The following is a 20476-nucleotide window of genomic DNA, read 5'->3' on the forward strand; positions in this document are numbered from 1 at the left end:
GGGAGTGTATGTGGGGGTGCTGTGTGTTGACCCTTGCTCTGTGGAGAGCATAAACCTAGGTCCTTGTGTAGGTCCTTGACCTGTGTGGTCTAAAACCTGGGTGTTGTGTGTTGTCCCTTGCTCATGGGAGTATAAACTGGTAGGTTCCTTATGTGGATCCTTGGCCTGTGTGGCCTAAAACTTGGGTGCTGTGTATTAACCCTTGCTCCTGTGTGGGGCATAAACTTATGTCGTGTAGACATGTTAGAGTCAGCCTAGAGGAGGTTGTACTGGTTTGAGGTGAACCTGATTTGAAACCTCCGTTAGTGAGATCCGGTACACTCAAGGGTTGAGTGCGTCCGCCAGAAGTGGAGTAAACACGTAGTCGAACCACTATAAAAATGACTGTGTTTGAGATTGCCATTTACTTCTACTGTTTGTGTGATTTCTCCGATTGTCTTCATATTTCATATGCACATGTCTTTCTGGAACTAAGTAGAATCACACCTCACACACAATCACATCCATCATGAACTATGTTATGCATCTTGTTCATCTTTTGAATAGTTTTGTGATTGGATCCTCTATTTGGCTTGGAAGTCATTAGAGTTATTTTGAAGAAATCCTGATACTCGCATATTTATTCAGGATAGGGTTGATAGGTTTTAAAATATCATAAAATACTAAAAAGTCGTATTCACCCCCCTCTAGGACATCTTAGCATATTCCTACTTCAACTAAAGCAGTCATTACCGCAATTTCAAAAGTTTGTGAGCTATTTTTAGACCACTCTTTGGACAAGAACAAAGACCAAGCTTCAGGTCTATAATTCCTACCAAACTTATACGATGGTCAAAGCGATCAACTGTAGCTTAGGTAAGTTATTATAATATCTTTTTTGCGATCATATAGTTACATGGGACCTAATAATACCCATGGCTGAATTTGGGTAAGTTAACTTAGTCAATAGGTCAACGGTGACACCACCATTTGAAACAGCAACTGGTATACATCCTCGTCTTCTAGTCGATTTGGTTCCTCTACCCATAGAGTCAAGACCAAGTGCAAAAGTTAATGACTTCATCCATCATATGCAGCAGGTGGATGACGAAGTTTAACACAATATCGCCACAACTAATGAAAATTATAAGCAACATGTAGATATAAGATGTCGTTTTATGGTTATGGTCTTGAACATATACCCTCTGGGATCCTCAAAGAAGCTCCATCCTCACAATACAGGACCATTCAAATCATAAAAAAGATTAGTGCCAATGCTTATGTTCTATAGGTTAACTTATCAATCCTACTTTCAATGTGGAAGATCTTTCCATCTATCGTGAGCACCATCCCGGTGATGGTATCAAGGAACAAGTTATCACACTTTTGACTATTTTGCCACTTACAGACACTATCATTGAAGTTCTCAATTATCAGATCGTCTCTACGTGCTGAGGTGGTTACCAGAAGTTCCTTGTCCATTGACAAGGATGACCTCTCTTTGATATAACATGGATCATAACTACAGACTTCCAACGCCTAAATGTTGACCTCTACAAGCAATATCAGGCCATTAACTCACGAGAGTTGAGTTCTTTCAAGTCAGGGAGGACCAATGCATGCTGAATTGGGCCAAAAATCCATAGGCCATGCCCAAGCCTAAGCCCCACAGTTGGCCCATTAATAAGGATGCACAAGCCTGCTAATTAGGTAGCTAGCTATGCAAAATCAATCAGCCAACCATGCAATAAAATCTCATTAGATATCTCTTATCCATTAAGCATAATTTTTATTCACTCTTTCATTTTCGCAATAAGTCATTAGTTGTCAATGACATTAAGAACCTTCCTTCTTTGTATTTTGTACGAAAAACCCTATTTAAGGGCATGGCGTTAATAGTATCAAGATACCTTGGAAATGAATAAAAAATTCTAGTAATTGTTTTTACTTTCTTTGTGATTCTTGCACTTAGCTCAGAGGTGCCTACATTTGGGTGGATCCTTCCCATCAGTCGACTGCACCAAAATCTCTCTAATGGCCTATTCGATAAGGGGGAATCTATGAAAAAAGAAAGTGAAATTGAAGTCATTATTGTTTTCTCTTGTTTGATTTACAGAGGAAATCACGGATTCCTAATGTAATCATTACACTTCTCCATTTCTACAATTCTCAAGCACAAAATCTAATATAACCCTTGTGAGATCAAGTGGAGATTTCCACATGCAAATCAAACATCCCACTTAAAATGGAATCCCTTTGAAACATTCATCAATAGTACCTTGGGAAATAATTACTCCAGATTCCTTTGTTTATCCATGGATTAACAATTATCAAACCAGCCTTAAATGAAGAACCATTCTTTGACCATCATATGGTAGGAACGTGTTCAAAAAGTGAATAAAAATTATACATGAACTTTCCTTGGGCTGCCATGTTCAGAAAACTTCCTAATAAACAAGGGTTATCAAACGTTCAGGTCCCTAACTACATCAGTGAATAGATTAGTCATTTGGGTTATACAAGTTAAAATGAGGAAGAACTAGTGATACCTGACTCGTTGGTCTCCAGTACTTGATCCACCAATCACAGACAACCACTCTGCACAATGAATTATAGCTTCAACATCCTGTAAAAAGGAGTGGTGATCAAATAATATACATGAAAGGGGCGAATAAGTATGTAAGTTAAGCATATAAGTGCCAATAGTAAATAAATGTGAATGGGATACCTTAACAAAAATGAAGATGTAACATTGTTTGGATAACTAGTTCTAAGACAGAAAATGAGTAAAAGGTGTGGCTACAACCTATAGTGAAGGCTTGTTTGAGTGTTCAAAGCATTAAAGGGTTTCGAAGACTTATACACAACACAAGACGAAAGGCTAGGACAATGAAAAAAGTGGCAGTGGCCAACTTCAAACAAATGAGAAAACTTCCTACAGATTTTACATGTGAACACGCAATCCAATCCTTAGATAAGCACGGTAGCAATTTCACAATTCACACCCAAATCCCTATAAGAGATAATATGTCTTCATTGGGCCCAATAATATCGCTGCTCAAAAGAATCTACGTCTAGCTTAAATGAAGATGTTTGGCATGGACACAACTATTAATGTTAGAGTATCTTAGAGACTTGATTTGTATGTTTTAGCATATTTTATAAGCTTGATGCAGAAGCATCAAATAAGCAAAAGCGAAGGAATAAAAAAGGTTAAAGGTGCTGCTTGGGGGTACCCTTATTTACATCACGTTTTCTGGACCACTTTGTAGGTGTTAAACAATGTGAGAAATACGTGTTGACAAAGATCACGTTTGATCTTATGACCCATGGTCCAGATTGATTGTGATGTGTGGTCCACCTGGATAGCCATATGATCATACAACTCATTTCCTTTTTACCTTTTGTTCATAAATCTCTTTATTATGTACACCTTATGAGTACGTATTACAATTTGGGGGGGTGGTGTGGGGGGGGGGGTGTTCAATGTCTATGTAAATCCACGTGGGTTTTGGAGCTTTTCTAATCTAGTTTCTTCCTCATAAACCAATAAACCAATCATGATGGTTCAAAGTGGGTTGTTGTGCATCTATAGTCAAATTTAAGATCAAATGTTTGTGAAGGATCGATATCAAACATCGATCAGTGGACAGCAGGGTATGTGTGTGGTGACAATCAACAATCTGCTTTCCTTAAAATGGATGCGAAGAGTGATACTAAAAGTAGTCTCCTGACTCTATCTGAGTCAATGAATCCTGAAAACACATTGACCAAGCTTAATAGTGCAAATTATTTACAATGGGCAACATGGGTTGAAGTTTTTCTTACAAGAAGAATGAAGTTAACATATTTGCCATCTTCTAAGCTTGAAGAAAAATCCACATGGTTCAAATATTGGTTGGTAGAAGATGCCCACTTTAGAGCCTTGTTATGGAATAACATCAAACCACATATTAGTGCAAATGTTATCTTCTTTAGAATTGAAAAAAGAAGTTTGGGAAAACTTCAAAGAGATATACTCAGATGACAAAAATTTAACTCATTTATATGAGTTGGAGCAAAACATCTTTGTGCTTGATCAAGGAGGTAAGATTGTAAGGGAGTACTATTCTGCATTGCATGACATGTGAGAACTTAACATATACCAACACCTGTCAACTAATTATGAGGCATGAAAGGGTAATAAGAGGAATTCTGCGTCATTAAATTCTTTTTTAGTGTTCGCCCTTATTTGAGCCTATGCAAGCTCAAATTCTTGTAAGTAGTGAGGTTCCATATACTATGGAGGTATTTGCAAGCATTCAACGAGCAGTTAGTTCTGCGAGTTCACTTACCTCTGACTATAAGGCTAAGAGAAGGTGGTGAGAGGAATTTCCTAGAACTAAATTCTTTTATGGTATTCGTCCTGGATTCAAGGCTGTGTGAGCTCAGATTCTTGAAGGTAGTGAGGTTCCATATACTATAGTGATATTTACATGCATTCAATGCACCGTTAGTATGAACAACATGAGTTCACTTATCTCTTATCGATCTGCACTTGTTTCTTCTCCTAATAGAGGAGATGTAGGAAGTTGTGGTGGACAATTTGGTGGCAGAGATTCATGGGGAGGTTATTTTCATGGTAGATATATTCCGGAAGGTCATGGTACATATTTAAGTGGTAGTCTTGGCCAAAGTTTTGGAAATTAGTGGCGCTCTCATTGTGGCTCCCTGGTCACAAGAAGTGCTGGGATCTCATTGGCAAGCCAGCTTGGTCTAATCAAGGTCAAACTTTTGATAACAGTTCCAACAACTAGGCCTATCTCCTCTCATTTTGAACCTAGTATGTGATACAATTACATTTTCCAAGGATGAGTAAGCCAAACTCCTAAAGGATCATTCAATTCAGCCATCCTCCTCCATTGTTACTATTGCTAAATCAGGTATAATGTCTTCCTTCCTCTAAAACTGTCCCGTGAGTAATTGATTCATGAGCTTCAAACCACATGACTTGTGAGTCTAGATTTTTTCTTAGTTGGATAAATCTACTTTCATGTCCTCTATAACATTGGTTGATAGTACTTCAACTCGTGTATCTGGATTAGGTAATGCTCATCCCACTCTTTCATATGAATACTACAAAAAGAAGATGAAAAAAAAAGTTTTGGTTTACCCTTGTTCTATGGTCATATAATTGGTACCAATATGAAGCATTTTAGTATGCAATGATTCTAGTATTTATAATATCGGTCGATAATATTGATATCGCACAATGTTGATATGACACTAGGTTGTAATTGATAATTGTGATGTGTTAATTGTAGTGGTAATTGATTTACCTTCCATGTATTCCCATTCCCTTAATTCACCTTCCAGGTATATCTGTTGTACATCACTATATAAACCCTATATGGGGTGAAGTAATAGACAAAAAAACTTAGGAGAATTCTCTAAATATTTTCAAGTTATCATGATATCAAAGTGGTTCATCTGTGTCGTCAATCATTGATACATTTCCTCACTCCACCACCTATCGCCGTGATCCTCTCCATCAAGATCATCTCCTTACTCCGCCGTTTGTTGTTGTTGTCTTGTGATCTCCTTAGCTGTCGAAGCCTTGCCATTGTCGTCAACAAAGACTCATACCCATCGCAACATAACCCTCGCAGCCTTTGCCTCAACTGACCGTAAACCCAGAAGCCGATTGATTATGGGCCTCCATCATATCGTGGAGCACCTTTGTATATCTTCCATCTTCCACTGGTGTCGATTGACATGTGCTCCGCTAGAGCACCCAAGTGATCAGAGATTCAATCATCTTCACTACTCAAGCAGCGCTTTGCTTCCATTGTGTGGTCCCTAAGCCCCTTTTACAGTTATTGGTCTCACAGTGGTGTTCCTACAAGATCATCCTTGTCTTGGATTAAGGTACTTTTCATATTCATTTGGTTCTTAAAGTAACCTTATTACTTCTATTATGGATAATGATTTCTCTCCTCGTTATACGTTTGATGGACGAAACTATGGACTTTGGTCCACCCATTTTGAGAATTTTCTTGAAGGGCGAGGATTATGGGGTATGGTTGCAGGAATTGGCCCCATTCCTTGAATGGATAAACCCAAAGAACTGTTTGAGTGGAAAATGAAGAATGGAAAAATTGTAACCTGAATTTTGGACTCGGTCGACACGACCATTGCCATTAGCCTAACCCCTCATAGGATCGTGAAAGCAATGTGGGATCATTTGAAAATGATCTATCATCAAAGTAATGAAGGTCACTTGTATTGGCTAGAGCAAGAATTGGCCTAGATATCATAAGGTGATCGGGCAGTTCAGGAATTTTTTAATGCTAGCTATTTGGATTGAGATGTCAATGATGGAACTTGAATTTTTAGAAGATGCCATCTCCATTTTTCAAGATATGAGAGAGGGAACCCATGTTCGGTAGTTCCTTATGAAACTACATCCTGAAATCCAACATTGTCGAGCCTTTGTACTTATCGAAGTCCACTTCGTGGTATGAGTATTGTGATATTTGATTTGTTGGCTGAAGAGCAGCACCTCAAAACTCTCTCTGGTATACCCCAACTTCCTGCCGCATCGAACACAGTGACATGCATTTATTGTCATCAGTGCAAGAAGTTCAACCATCTTGCTACAACCAACAAAGATAGTCCTCTATGCGACTTTTGCAGAATCCATGGTCATAGCATCCATGAGTGTAGAAAAAAGAAGAAAGCTATGGCAGAAGAATTACAAGTATTAGCAGATAATCACACATGGGACCTTGTTCCTCGTCAACCCTGTCAAAAGGTAATTGGTAGCCTGTTAAGCTCAAGTCATATGGATCCCTTGATCTGTACAAGGCCCGTCTTGTTGCCCAAGGTTATTAGCAGGAGTATAGTATTAACAACGATGAGACCTTTGCCCTTGTGGCCAAGATGAATACTGGTTGCATGCTTATTGAAGTTGTTGCTATTCGTAATTGGGCTATTCAAAAGATGGACGTCAAGAATGCATTCCTTCACGGGGATTTACACAAAACCAGTGTTCGTAATATCGGTATCGCACAATGTAACGCAGCCTTGGGATACAGATACGTATCGGTTATCGCACGAGATATATCGTTTGTATCGCATAGTTTATCGCACTTTTTGGGAAACATGGGGAAACATTGGGAAAATGATTGAATTTTTTAATGAAACTTTGGGGATTGTTAAAAAGGCCCTTAATACACACTTTTAAATCATAACATCTCAAAAAAAGATGCACATAATAAATTTCCTTTGTATAGGGTCCTAATCTATGTGTTGTTTAACTGAACTAACGCAACTATATTTAAATTGAATGCATGATATTTATAAATATATCATAGTCATGTATGAAAACACAACCAATTTATTGAAAAGGAAAAGAAGAACTGAATAAGTAAAATTTGAGAAATATACATATTAATGATGGGGACTAGTTGTGGTCGGTGCTCTGTGGGCCCCACCATAATATATTTGTTTCATCCATTCCGTTCATCCATTTCTACGGATCATTTTAGGATTGATACAATAAATAATAGGGATATAAATCGCAGGTGGACCACACCAAAGGAAAACAATAATGATTGGATATCCACCATTAAAATCCTCCTAAGGCCCACTATACTGTTTATTTGACATCCAATCTGTTGATTGGGTCCTAAAGACCCAGATGAAGGGAAAAAATAAATATCAGGTTGATCCAAAGCTTTTATGGCTCCCAAAACGTTTTTAATGGTCAACGTTCATTCAACACTGTTTCCTGTAATGTGGTCCACTTGAGTTGTGGATATGGTTCAATTTTGGTCTTAACACCTAAAATGATCAGTAAAAACGGATGGACGGCGTGGATAAACCACGTGTAATCATGGTGGGCCCAACAGAGTTTACTCAGTAAGATAAGAGCATACTGAGTACGCATATGAACGCCCGTCACTGACGGGCGAATTCGGATTGCGTACTGAGTTACTCAGTACACTTTTATCGTATTGAGTAAACTCAGTTGGGCATACCATGAATGTGTGTGGGTTATCCATGCCGTCCATCCGTTTTTCCAACTCATTTTAGTTGTTGAATAGAAAATTGAAGAATGCCCAAAGCTCAAGTGTGCCACACCACAGTAAACAGTGGGAATAATGACTTCCACCATTGAAATCTTAGTAGGGCCTACAGTGATGTTTATTTGTCATCCAACCATTTCATAATATCCCACAGACATGGACGAAGGGAAAAAACAAATAACAGATTGATCCAAAACTTCTGTGGCCCTAAGAAATTTTCGACAGTAGAATTTCAATTCACTGTTTCCCGTGGTGAGGTCCACTTGAGATTTGGATATACTTCATTTTTGGGCTAGAGCCCTCAAATTATCTTTAAAATGGATGGGCGAAGTAGATAACATATGTAAATCATGGTGGGCCCCACAGAGTTTACTCAGTACGCTTAGCGTGCTGAGTTACTCAGTACTCAATCTGCGTCCCTGATGGGCCACAAGACATCACCAAGTTACGTGGGTCCCACCATGATGTATTTTTTCTATCTACACCGTCCATACATTTGAAGAGATCATTTTATAGCATGAGCCAAAAAATGGGTCAGATCCAGAGCTTGAGTGGACCCCACCATAGAAAACAGTGGAGAAAGGTTTCAACGGTGGAAATCAGTATCACCACTGTTTCCTGTGGTATGATCTTATATTTTTCTAAAATTTGGGATCAACCCTTAAATTAGATGGGAAAGCGGATGGACCACATACAATAAAGGTGGGCCCAAGTGAGTTTACTTAGTACGATAAGAGCGTACTGAGTAACGCACCACTGAGTAATGTACGATAAGAGAGTACATTAAAGATGGATTGCGCACTGTGTACTGAGTAAACTGTGTGGGGCCCACTGTCATTCATGAATTTTATCAAATCCGTCCATTCATTTTATCATATAATTTCAGGGATTTAAACGAAAAATTAATCATATCCAAAGCTCAAGTGGACCACACCACCTGAAACAGTTTGAATTGAAGTCTACCGTTGAAAAGTTCGTGGGGGCCCATAGAAGTTTTAGATCAAGATGATAGTTGTCTTTTCCATTCATCCATGTCTTTGTGATATTATGAACAGTTTGGATGACAAATAAACATCATTAGGGGCTTTATAAATATTTCAACGGTGGAAATCAATACTTCCACTTTTTCCTTTGGTATGGTCTACTTGAGATTTTGATATACTTTATTTTTGGGCTCAACCCCTAAAATGATCTGGAAAAACGGATGGACGGTGTGGATGAACTATGGGCTGCGTGTAGGGATGACAATGGACCCTACAGAGTTTACTCAGTACGATAAGAGCGTACAGAGTAACTCAGTATGATAAGAGCATACAGAGTAACTTAGTACGCAATCCGATTTCCCTCTTTCACTTTCCCTCCCCAATCTGCGCCCCTCTTTCACTTTATATCTCCATTTTTACCCCCATCCACGCAGTAACACAACCCCTCGAATCTCGTTCCGGAAGGAAGTGTTCGTCGATCCAGCCTGATTCCTCGCCGGAATCTCCGAGAAAGAGGGAAGTTGAAGAAAATGGCAAGAAAATCCTACTTACCTGTCGAATGGCCCACCTCCGATCACCGCCACAGCCAGGTACTCTCCGATTTCTTTTTTTTTTTCTTTTTTCTAATTCAAGTTTTTTTTTTAATTCTCGTGCGATATCGACGATATATCGGCCGATATCTGGTATTTGGGATTTTTTGGTATCTTCCGGGGGTTATCGCGAGTGTATCGTCTCATAGTGGTGCGATAACGTCGGCCGATAGTATCGATATTTCAAACACTGCACCAAACTATGTACATGACTCAACCTCTTGATTTCACCATAGGTCAGAAATTTTTGGTGTAGACTTAGGAAGGCATTATATGGGCTTAAACATGTACCTCGTGCTTGGTTCCAATGGTTCCACGACGTTGTAATTAGTGTTAGTCTTAGTTAGAGTGGTCATGATCCATCCTTATTCACATGATCTTCATCTTGGGTATTATGATTCTATTAGTTTATGTTGACTATTTACTCCTCAGCAATGACACGGCTGCTATCATGGAGCTTCAACAAGTTCTTCAATCATCCTTTGACATGAAGGATCTGGGCCCACAAACATACTTCCTTGTATTAGAAGTCTCGCGCACTAATCGTGGAATTTTGGTAGGCCAACAAAAAAATACCCTGGATCTAATCAACCTCGCCCACCTTTCTGATCAAAGGATGGTTGAGACGCCAATGGAATTGAATGTCCAATATGGTAGACAAGATGGTGATATCTTGGAACATCCTACACTATTTCGTCGCCTGGTTGGCAGTCTACTTTACTTAACAATGACCAGACTAACATCACCTATGTTATACAAGTTTCTAGTCAATTCGTTGCTAAGCCTCGTACCTTGCATATGACAATTGTCTTGCGAATTATTCAATATTTGCGAGGCACCATAGATCGGTCATTATTCATTTTCTCTACATATCCACTTAAGTTTGTTGCCTTTGTCAATGTTGATAGGGCTGGATTTGCCCTCACTCAAAGATCTATGACAGGGTATTGTATGTTTCTTGATACTTCCCTTATATCTTAGAAATGCAAGAAGCAAACAACAACCTCCAAATCCAGTATGGAGGTTGAGTATAGAGTCATGTCTTCTACCTATAGTGAGGTTGTTTGGCTACAAGGACTTCTTTCGGATTTCAGAATTCATATCACTACCCTAATTCCTCTTCATGTAGATAACACCAACGTTGTTCAAATTGCCTCCAATCTTATCTTTGACGAGAGGACTAAACACATCAAGGTGGATTGTTACTTCATTTGTGATGTGTTAATTGTAGTGATAAGTTTTGTCCCTCTTCTACTACCCAGCAAAAATGGTGGATAAGTTAGAGAAAATTCAAAGAAAAGAAAATCTCTTTGGTGTGGTCCCAATAATGTTAGGAAATCACATTTGGTAAATAGGAAGGAGGGATGTTTCACTATGAAGTAGTCTGGTAGGTCGATATTTCAAAACATTATTCCAAGAAATTCAAGAATAAAAAAATAAAATCGAAATATTTTGAATTTTTTTTGTAGATCTAAGTTTGGGGGGGTTGATTTCGGTACCACTTCTTCATTTCTTATAGATTAAATCTCCCATTGGGGGAGAAATCGCAAATCAGAAGCTCGATGGGCCAAAATTAAGAAAATATAAAATATTGTCATATAATGGGTTTTTTCTTTAATTTTCTCATGGATTTCACTTTAGTTCCATGTTTAAGCATGGTTCTCAAGCATTGACATGGATTTGAGCGGAAAATTGAGAGGTTAAAGAGGATCAATATGTAAAAATTTAGAGAAATTAGGGAAATCCGATTTTCCCCATTTTCTTACCTAAAATAAGAAATTCGGGGCCTAAATTTTAACATATAAGGGTGAGGTAATATATAGATTCATATTGATCACTCAAAATTTCAATTTTTTTTTTAATTATTTATATTTTAAAATAATAATAATAATAATAATAATAATTTCAACTTTTAAAAGATTTTTGTCTTGTTCTGATAGCTCTTATTTATATCCATGTTTATGATCAATGGGTTGCATTTGTTGGTGGAAAGTCAATTTTAAAAAATAAAATAAAAAATTCTTATTTAAAAAAAAAATCATTTGAATTTTATCTAGTAATTTTTTTTGTTTAGTTTTTTGTATGGATGCATGGTTGTATGATAAAATGCATGTAAGCATGTATGCATGCATGCATGGACGGATGGATGGATGGATGGTTGGAGGATTGATCATGCATTTATGTATGTGTGCATGCATGGATGGAAGGATGGACCATGCATGTGTATGTGTCATTATATGTATATATGTATGTATACATGCATGGATCAATGGATGGATGCATGGATCATGCATGTGTGAATGTATGTCTGCATGCATGCATGAATGATTGATGGATGGATGGATGGATGGTTGAATGGATGAATCATCATGCATGTGTGTATGTAAGTGTTCATGGATGGATGGATGGATGGATCATCATGCATGTGTTTATGTATGTAAGTATGCATGCATGGATGGATGGTTGGTTGGATGGGTATATTTTTTAGTTTTTTTAGTTTTAGATGTCTTAGTTATTGTTTACGACCTACATTTGTATTACATTAACTCATTTTACTTACTATTGCACTGATTTTCTATGACAACATATACTTTTAGTCCCCCATCAAATGGAAACTTATTATGTATGTGCCTTTTTTGCAATCTTTTGATTCCTCAATATGAAAATGTGTATTTTAACGTCTCCTGAAGTTTCGCAAAAAATTCCACTGACTTTCCCATGTTTCTCTCCATCAGCAATACATTTCCAGATATCAGCAACAATATCAATGATGTTGATACATGTTTCTGTATCCTCTACAATATCAAATTTGGTTACATGGAAGTGTTTTTTTTTTTTTTTTAAAAAACCAGTTGTTGCCTGCCATTTCAAGGCTGAATATTGGGCCATGGCAAATGGGTTGTGTGAACTCCTTTGTTTGAAGACATTATTAAACAAGCTGACCATTCATGTCTCTTCCTATTACGCTTCATTATTACAATTTGGCAGCGATTCACGTGTCTTTCATCCTATTTACCATGAACATACCAAAGCATATCAAAGTTTTTTGTCACTTCGTTAAAAGGTGCCTTACTAAGAGGTTAGCTTGTCAATTTCTTAACAAAGGGCATAGGTTGTAATCAACTTCACAATGCATGTCACAAGCTGGCCATGATTGATATTCATGCTCCACCTTGGGGAAAAGTCTAGAGAAATATGTGTGTGGGGTGCATGGGTTTATGTAGACATGCAGACTACTATACTCTTTTTCATGATTAACGTTCTTAATAACGTTGTGTTAGTCACATTAGACTAGCGCACAATAGTCTCTCTCTCTCTCTCTATCTATCTATATATCTCTCTCTCTATCTATCACTTAATGGACCAGTTCACCTGTATTGTGTAATGAGGGTGGACCTAATCAGCTCTAAAAAATAGCTAGCAAATTAAAAGTACAATGTAGATATATCATATATAAGATGTAAACTAGCAAAAATGGAGGGTGAGTGTTTTTAAAAGGATATGTAGACCCATAGTAAGAATTACTGCCAATTACAAAGAAGAATAATGGAATGGACATGCAAGAAAAGAAAATAAAAACAGACCTTCCAACCATTCTTCTTGAACATTGAATGCTCTAAAATGATGATCAGGAAGTTGTGTATTAGGTCTTCCACATCTCCAAAGCTGGCTCCATTTGAACATTTGCTTGAACCCTTCTACAGGAGTAGGTAATTTCATTGGAAAAGTGAAGACAACATATAAAACTCATGATATTGATATAACAACATCCACACCGTTGAAAAAGCCACCTTTTTAGTGCAATCAACAAGACTTTAAAGCATTTTGATCATTAAGTATACATCACATTAGCTAACTAAGACTATTATAAGAATGGAAAGAAGTAGTTTGAAATGGATTAAAGCTCGAATCAAATACAAACCTCATAATTTGAAATAAGAACCTCCAAGATCCACTCAGGCCATACACCCATGCAAGTGAGAGCTTTTCTGTTCTCTGGATGACTGCAAGCCAAAAACAGAAGATCCTGAAATCATATAGAGAGAAATAGTTCAGAAATCAGAATCTACATGAAAATCCAGCTAGTTCTTCATAACAAAAGAACGTATGCAATAAGAGAGATGAAGCATGATGGGAAAAAAAAGTAAATACATGTATCGAATAAATTATTCAAACTTCCCTAAAATTTTTAAGATGACCATAACCTGAAGAAAATAATGATCATAAATAGATTTTGGTCAACTTAAAAAAATTGGACATAAATTTTGATCAACATTCATAAGAAAGGAAGTTGGAGGATTCCAACCACTCCCAACCCTCGTTAAGAAAAGGTGGCTTCTGTAGAGACATTGTGGTGTAATGTGTAGGAGGGCGTTCTACGTAAACTCTATGTTGTATATGGATTTTTGTGTAATCTATTTAGATAATTTAGATAGGATTTGAAAATATCTCCGGTGTCTCTCTAAATAAGCTTGAGAAAATCTCTAAAATCTTTCAAGGTATAGATTTGAGAGGTTTATAAATACCATACATTTATACTAAATTCCATTCATTCAATAGAAAGAGTCATTTGATCCAACTCTCTACTTCATCAAGCGCCCAACCGATAAAATCCACTCCATCCTCTAACACTCACAATTTGTCAATCTTTGATCAGGTGGCCTATTAAGCACATTCCGCGGGTTCGTTGTCTTCCTCTTTCATTTTTCTCCTAAAATATCTTATTCCATTAATTTCCTCTTCCTCAATCTCTCCCTCCCTTCAAAATCTCAATTTCCTGTTAAAAAAGATTGTCTTTTCTCTCAAATCAATCCCCCATTTTCTTCTCTCCATCTTCAACATCATTTTTTCACTTGAAGCTCAAACCCTTTTATTTAAAGTGTTTTAAAAACTCTTGTCAGCACTCATATTCCAAAAGTTAAGGAGGCAATTGATTTAAATGATTTCGGCACAGTGTCTTAGTTGGAATGTATACAAAGTTCTTGTGAAATTCTCCTCGATCAGATTAAGGGAGTTCATGGGCTCATCCCAAGGAGCATGCATGAAGGACAAACATATGATGGATGGGATTTTATTGGCCAAAAAATGTATTGCTCAAAAAAAAGTATAGGTGAAGTTGGCACTCTGTGAAAGATTGATAAGGAAAAAGCATATGATCATATGGATTGGAATTTCTTAAAAGTATTTGTGTAGAATGGGTTTTGGGGAATTGTGGATAAAATGGTTCAGTGGGTGCATATCGTTAGTGTCTTTCTTGATATTAGTTAACGGTTCACCTTCCACATTTTCAACCACTCAAGAAGACTTTGGCTAGGTGACCTGCCTTCTCCTTTCCGTTTCTCTATTTTTGTAGGGAACCTAGGTTTGCCTCTAGAAGGGCATCCTATCTCGGTCATATTATGGGTTTTTCTTTAGGCAAGCTAGAATCAATAATTTCTCATCTCTAGTTCACGAACAATATCAACTGATGTATTTGTGGAGCAAGTAAAAAATCTTAAAGCATTTGTTGATGCTTCGAAGCAGTATCTAGTCTTTAGGTGAATGTAAGTAAAAGTACCATGGTCAGTGTGGTACAAGGTATTCTGTATTTGTAATGGCGGCCATAATGGTCACCACTGTTACCGATACAACTATCGGCTGTAACGGCTGATATGGGGGCGTAACGACCGTTACAACCCCCATAATGTTTTTTTTTTTTTTTTTTTTTTGTTGCCAGAAAAATTTTAAAAATTTATTTAGAAAATCCAAAATAATGTAAATATTCCAAATATGTATTTATTTTTTGTTTTAAACATGTTTATGGTAACGGTCCATTCTTTGGTGAGAGTGTTGTATCTAGTTATTTGGTGAATTTATGAACATGGTTATGTGCCTCTAATATTTGCACACCACAATCAAGCATTAAAACTAGAAATTGTAAAAAAAAAAAAAAAAGGCATAAATATTAATTTTTTTGATTTTAAAAAAAGATCCTTGGAGCTTCTATTCATCCAAATTACTTCAACCTATGATTTTAATCCTAAAAGCTATAGTAAGAGTAGTTGAAATTTACTGTAAAATAATTTTAAAAAGTTTTTGGAATGAAAAAAGTGAAAAACATGATGAGAAAATGGATTTAAAAAAAAAAAAAAAGTGGTCATTTTTCAACTGTTACCGGGGTAACGGTCATTATGCACCGTAGTAGCCGTTACAGCCGATATGGTCCCAAAAAACCAACTACTCTATTTCACCCTCATATCGCGTAATAATCACGGCCATTACCTATATGTATTGGCCTTTACGGTCGTATCATAACGGATACGGAACACGTTGGTGTTGTAGTGTCTGAGGAAGAGGTGCAAATTTTGGCAGATTGATTGGGTAACTTGGGTTTAAAAAAGAAAAATGTAAGAAGGACAAATGGTGAAAAGAAAAGAAAAGAATCACCTTGCGAAGCACTCAGAATTCAGACTAGGTTAAGGCATCAATTGTTACATTTTGGGATGTTATCATTGAAAGGATTGAGAAGAGAAAGGTTGCAAAGAAAATTTCTTTAATAAGGAAAGAAGGTCACAATTCCATCATGTAAATTGGGGGGAAGTACAAAAGCCAAGGAGGAAAGAGGGCATTGGTTTGGGAATGGTTAGGGAGAAGAATTGGGACCTCATGCAATCTGCCTTTCATGGCTTCCACCCAAACTTTCCTCTTGTAATATGCTTTAGTAGAGTCTTTTATATCCATCCTGAAGGAAATGCAAGTGCTTTAACCATCTTAATTAGCCTTTTAAGGGCCTTCTAATCTTGCTGAAGTTGGTCAACTAATTGAATTAAGGCTCTCCTGAGTCTGCCTACCTGTGACTAAAGCTTTCATTGTCCACAGCAGGAGCACTAGTTCTAGAATCAGTTGTCAATCTGGGAGCCATCATCAGGTCTACTATGTGCGCATCCACTTCTGGTTAGGCAGTCATAGAGCAATTGCAGCAGTAGGCCCCAAATAACTTTCTAACACCTGAAATTGTACCTTGTTCAATGATGAAACTTGATCTTGTAGCACAAACTGGAAAGGCAAATGCAACTGTTTGAGATGTCCAAAATCAAACAGTTAGGTGCATGGCTCGCTTGTTGAGAGATTTACACTGAATTGAATATAAATGCACCATTGACTGCATGAGGGCTTGTGTTGAATAGAGTCAAGACATGCTAATAGATCCGGCAAACTGGAACACGTGTTGTTGGGACTTGCAAGACACCGAAAGAGAAGTTGAGTGCGGTTGATCCAGTTCTTAAAACCAGACTTACACCTAGATATGCAGTTTCATGTCGGGAAGTCTTGAGGGCTAGAGATGATGGGCAAGGAACGGTGTCCCACTGGATTGAAATTGAGGCAGCCTAATGGGTTTGAGAAACCATAGGAGCCCAGTTGGTTCAAATGAGTTAAAGAGCCTCCAAGAGATCAAGAAACCTATCCCTCACATGGACAGTTGTGGATAATATTCAATATATTGATCTACGACATTGTTGTCGTTGCATGGCTCAAGGTGCCTATAGCCACAGACATTAGAGCCATCTCTAAGGACGCATGTCCATTACATCCATACCTTTCGATGATTCACGGAAGAATGCAACTAGTGCACCATCTTCCTCTGACACCAAACTAGAAAGAGCATCAATTCCCAGAAGAAATTAAACCCTAGGCATGCTAAATGGGTTCAATTTCTTCAGGAATCTGCTTTCGTTCTCAAACATAAGACCGGGGTTGAGAATAAACCTGTTAATGCCCTTAGTTGTCGTGTGGCGCTACTCCAGAGTATGAGTGTGGAAGTGACTGGGTTTGAGCGGCTGAGATGAGAGTATCCTATATGCCCCGACTTTGGTGAGTTGTATGCGTCATTACGAGATGGTCAGTCGAGCAATAGTCATGGGTTTGTCATTATCGATGAGTTCCTATTTAAATGTGATAGACTCTGCATTCCCCGTACTTCCCTCCGTAATTTCCTAGTTTGGGAACTTCATCCAGGAGGGGTAGATGGTCATTTGGGGAGGGACAAGACCATTGCTCTTGTGGAGGATATGTTCTATTGGCCAAGTCTCAAGAGAGTTGTAGCCAAAATAGTTTGGCAGTGTAGGATTTGTCAACCAACTAAGTAGAGAAAGCAAAATATAGGATTATATACGCCTTTGTCAGTGCCCCATACTTCGTGGCAAGACATTAGTATGGGTTTCGTGTTGGGTTTACCAACAACCATCAAGAAACACGATTCCATATTTGTGGTTATGGACTGTTTTTTCCAAAATGGCCCATTTCATTCCGTGCTCGAAAACGTCGGATGCCTCCAATGTGGCTAAACTTTTCTTTTTAAGTTTGCAGAAGTCATCAATGATCTACCTATTGCGATTCATAAAGGTAAATATTCAGGTATTTCTCATCTAATCTCCAATTTTGTTACATTTACACACTTGTCTACAAATTATCAGAAGTTTGGTCTTGACATGTCTGACGTTTGTCCTTAAGTTCATTCAGGATGCATAGTTGGATGAAAATTGAAAAAGGGGTTATGGATGAAGAGATGAATACCATGTATTCCAATGATACATGGGAAATAATTGATTTGTCATTAGATAAGACATCAATTAAGTGTAGATGAGTTTACATGGTAAAATTTTTACCTGATGGATAAATTAATCGTTACACAGTCTGGTTAGTTGATAGGGAGTATGCTCAAGTTTATGGAGTAAATTATCTATATACTTTTCACTAATGGTGAAGCTTAATTCGGTACAAGTTGTTAGCGTCGAACAGATTCCTCTTGAAATTCAAAGCTAGACAAGACATGGTGGTTTTCGAAAGGGATTTGACTCTACATCGCCAGATGAGGATTATCAACGTTGCAGCTTGGTCTCCGACTGTTACTACCCTATCTCAGGGTGTTTGGCTTCGACTCTTGGGAATCCCCACTCACGCATTGTACCCAGGCGTCCTTCATCAGTTGGCCAGCACTTTTGGGGAAGTTCTCGAGATTGATAGTGTTGCTGCTCTTGGTACCTTCCAGGGATTCGTTAGAGTGCGGGTCCGGCCCCAACCTTCACCTGATCTCTCCAGAGTCAGGAACCTTTCTGTCAATGGTAGGGATTTCCCAATTCTGGGTTTTCTTGAAGACTGTAAGATGACGAGTGCCATAAATCCTGCCGTTTCGGACAAACCCTATCCGCTGGAAACAACCAAACAGTGGGTGATCAAGTCTTTCCCGGGGGGGGGGACTATTCCGGGTACCGACCGCCCAGCAGATGTTTGTAATAATTCCCCACTGCCCATTTCCACATCTACCACCCCTCAAGGTCCCCCTCCTGCTTCCGATGCATTGGTCTGTCAGTCTAACCCCGATAACTCACCGGGTCCTGTTCTCCTTTCAACCCCTCCCATCCCTGCACCTAAGCTTGGCACTAGCCTGCCCGAACTTCCCTCCATAACCCCACCCTTACCACTCCCTCCCAGCACCCTACCATCTGTTTGCGCTGATACCCCTTCCAGTGCATGCCTTGTCCCACCCCCAACCTTACACATTACATCTACACCCCAACCCTCCCACACCATTTCTGCCCCATCCCCTATCCCCGTCCGTGTCTCGTCCCGGCCTAGCACATCCCCTATCCCCGACTCGGACCCTCCTCCCTTCGCCAATGGCTGGGTACACATTATCCCAATGGCTGATTCCCGGATGGACATCATTCCTCTTATATCTTGCCACCGGTGTGCGAGCCCCAACATCTTGCCCCATCAGCCTATTTCTGTCCAGGAGCTCCAAGGTTCTGCCTGTGGCGACAGTGCAATGCCCGATCTTGGTCATCTCCCTTTCCCCGTGCACCCAGAGGCGCTGCCCGTGTTCCAGGATACAGGTCAATAGTTCCCTGCTAGTCAGAACACGAACCGAGCCTGCTCCAGACCGACGATGGTCCGAGATACCGACTCGGGGTGCGGCCCCTCTCAGCCCAGGTCCAGATCGGCGGGTAACTCCCCTATCAACCTATGGCAGTCGGGTAGCCCCTCCAAAGTAAACTCGCGGAGGCCAACAAGGTTCACATAGGCCCCTACTAGGTCTGAAGTTCCCAAGGATGACGTCTGCTCGATCATTCGCACTATGGACCTCCCACCAGTCCAGAAGCTTCAGGCGGTAAATGATGGGCACACATTCGACACTTTTCCAGCTACGGAGTCATATTTTATCAGCGAGGAGGAGGCGCAGCGAACAACAAACCTCATACAGACAGAACAGGACAATGATGCCCAGGTAGATGACCTGGATGTTGATATCCCCTTGTCTCAGCAATTTCAAAAGCTTAGCAGAATTTCGCAGTCCAGGATCTTGCCCCACTCTTGGAAAACTTCCATCAAAAGAAAAAAAAGGACAGGCAGGAGGAAATTTGTAAGTAATAGAAACGTTGGGTTGACTGTGGATTGGTGTGGGAAGATCAAGAGGCTGAAAAGGCGTACGATCACTTTCGGAAATGTGACCGATGGATAAAGTCATTATCTGGAACGCCAGAGGCGTGGCCAATTCCGCGACGCTGAGATCGGCCAACAGGCTCATTTGTAGGCATCACCCTTGGTGGCTAGCCATCTTGGAGCCTATGGACAAGGAGGATAGACGAACTGCAGTCGGATTGAAGTTGGGTTTTCACTCATCATATTCCAATGCGGAAGTTGGAGGCAAAATCTGGTTCTGCAGTCGGATTGAAGTTGGGTTTTCACTCGTCATATTCCAATGCGGAAGTTGGAGGCAAAATCTGGTTCTTTTTTCACTCAAGTCTAGAGGTTTCGGTTTTGTAAACTTCCTCGCAAATGATATCCTTTTCGATAAAAGTTAGAAATTCTTTACAGC

At 39.0% G+C, this 20476-nt stretch overlaps 1 protein-coding gene across 1 annotated transcript in view; it reads right to left on the reverse strand.

Moving 5' to 3' along the window:
* The window catches only part of LOC131248442 (BEACH domain-containing protein C2), a 95998-nt gene that overhangs the window by 56441 nt on the left and 19081 nt on the right, over nucleotides 1-20476 (reverse strand). Inside the window, exons 5-7 of the mRNA XM_058248724.1 lie at nucleotides 13544-13648; nucleotides 13206-13319; nucleotides 2529-2605 (exon numbers count right to left, since the gene is read on the reverse strand). Coding sequence (XP_058104707.1) covers nucleotides 2529-2605; nucleotides 13206-13319; nucleotides 13544-13648 — 296 coding nt within the window. The remainder of the gene's footprint in view (nucleotides 1-2528; nucleotides 2606-13205; nucleotides 13320-13543; nucleotides 13649-20476) is intronic.

Source organism: Magnolia sinica, chromosome 6 (genome assembly GCF_029962835.1).
Source record: "Magnolia sinica isolate HGM2019 chromosome 6, MsV1, whole genome shotgun sequence".
Lineage (NCBI taxonomy): Eukaryota > Viridiplantae > Streptophyta > Magnoliopsida > Magnoliales > Magnoliaceae > Magnolia > Magnolia sinica.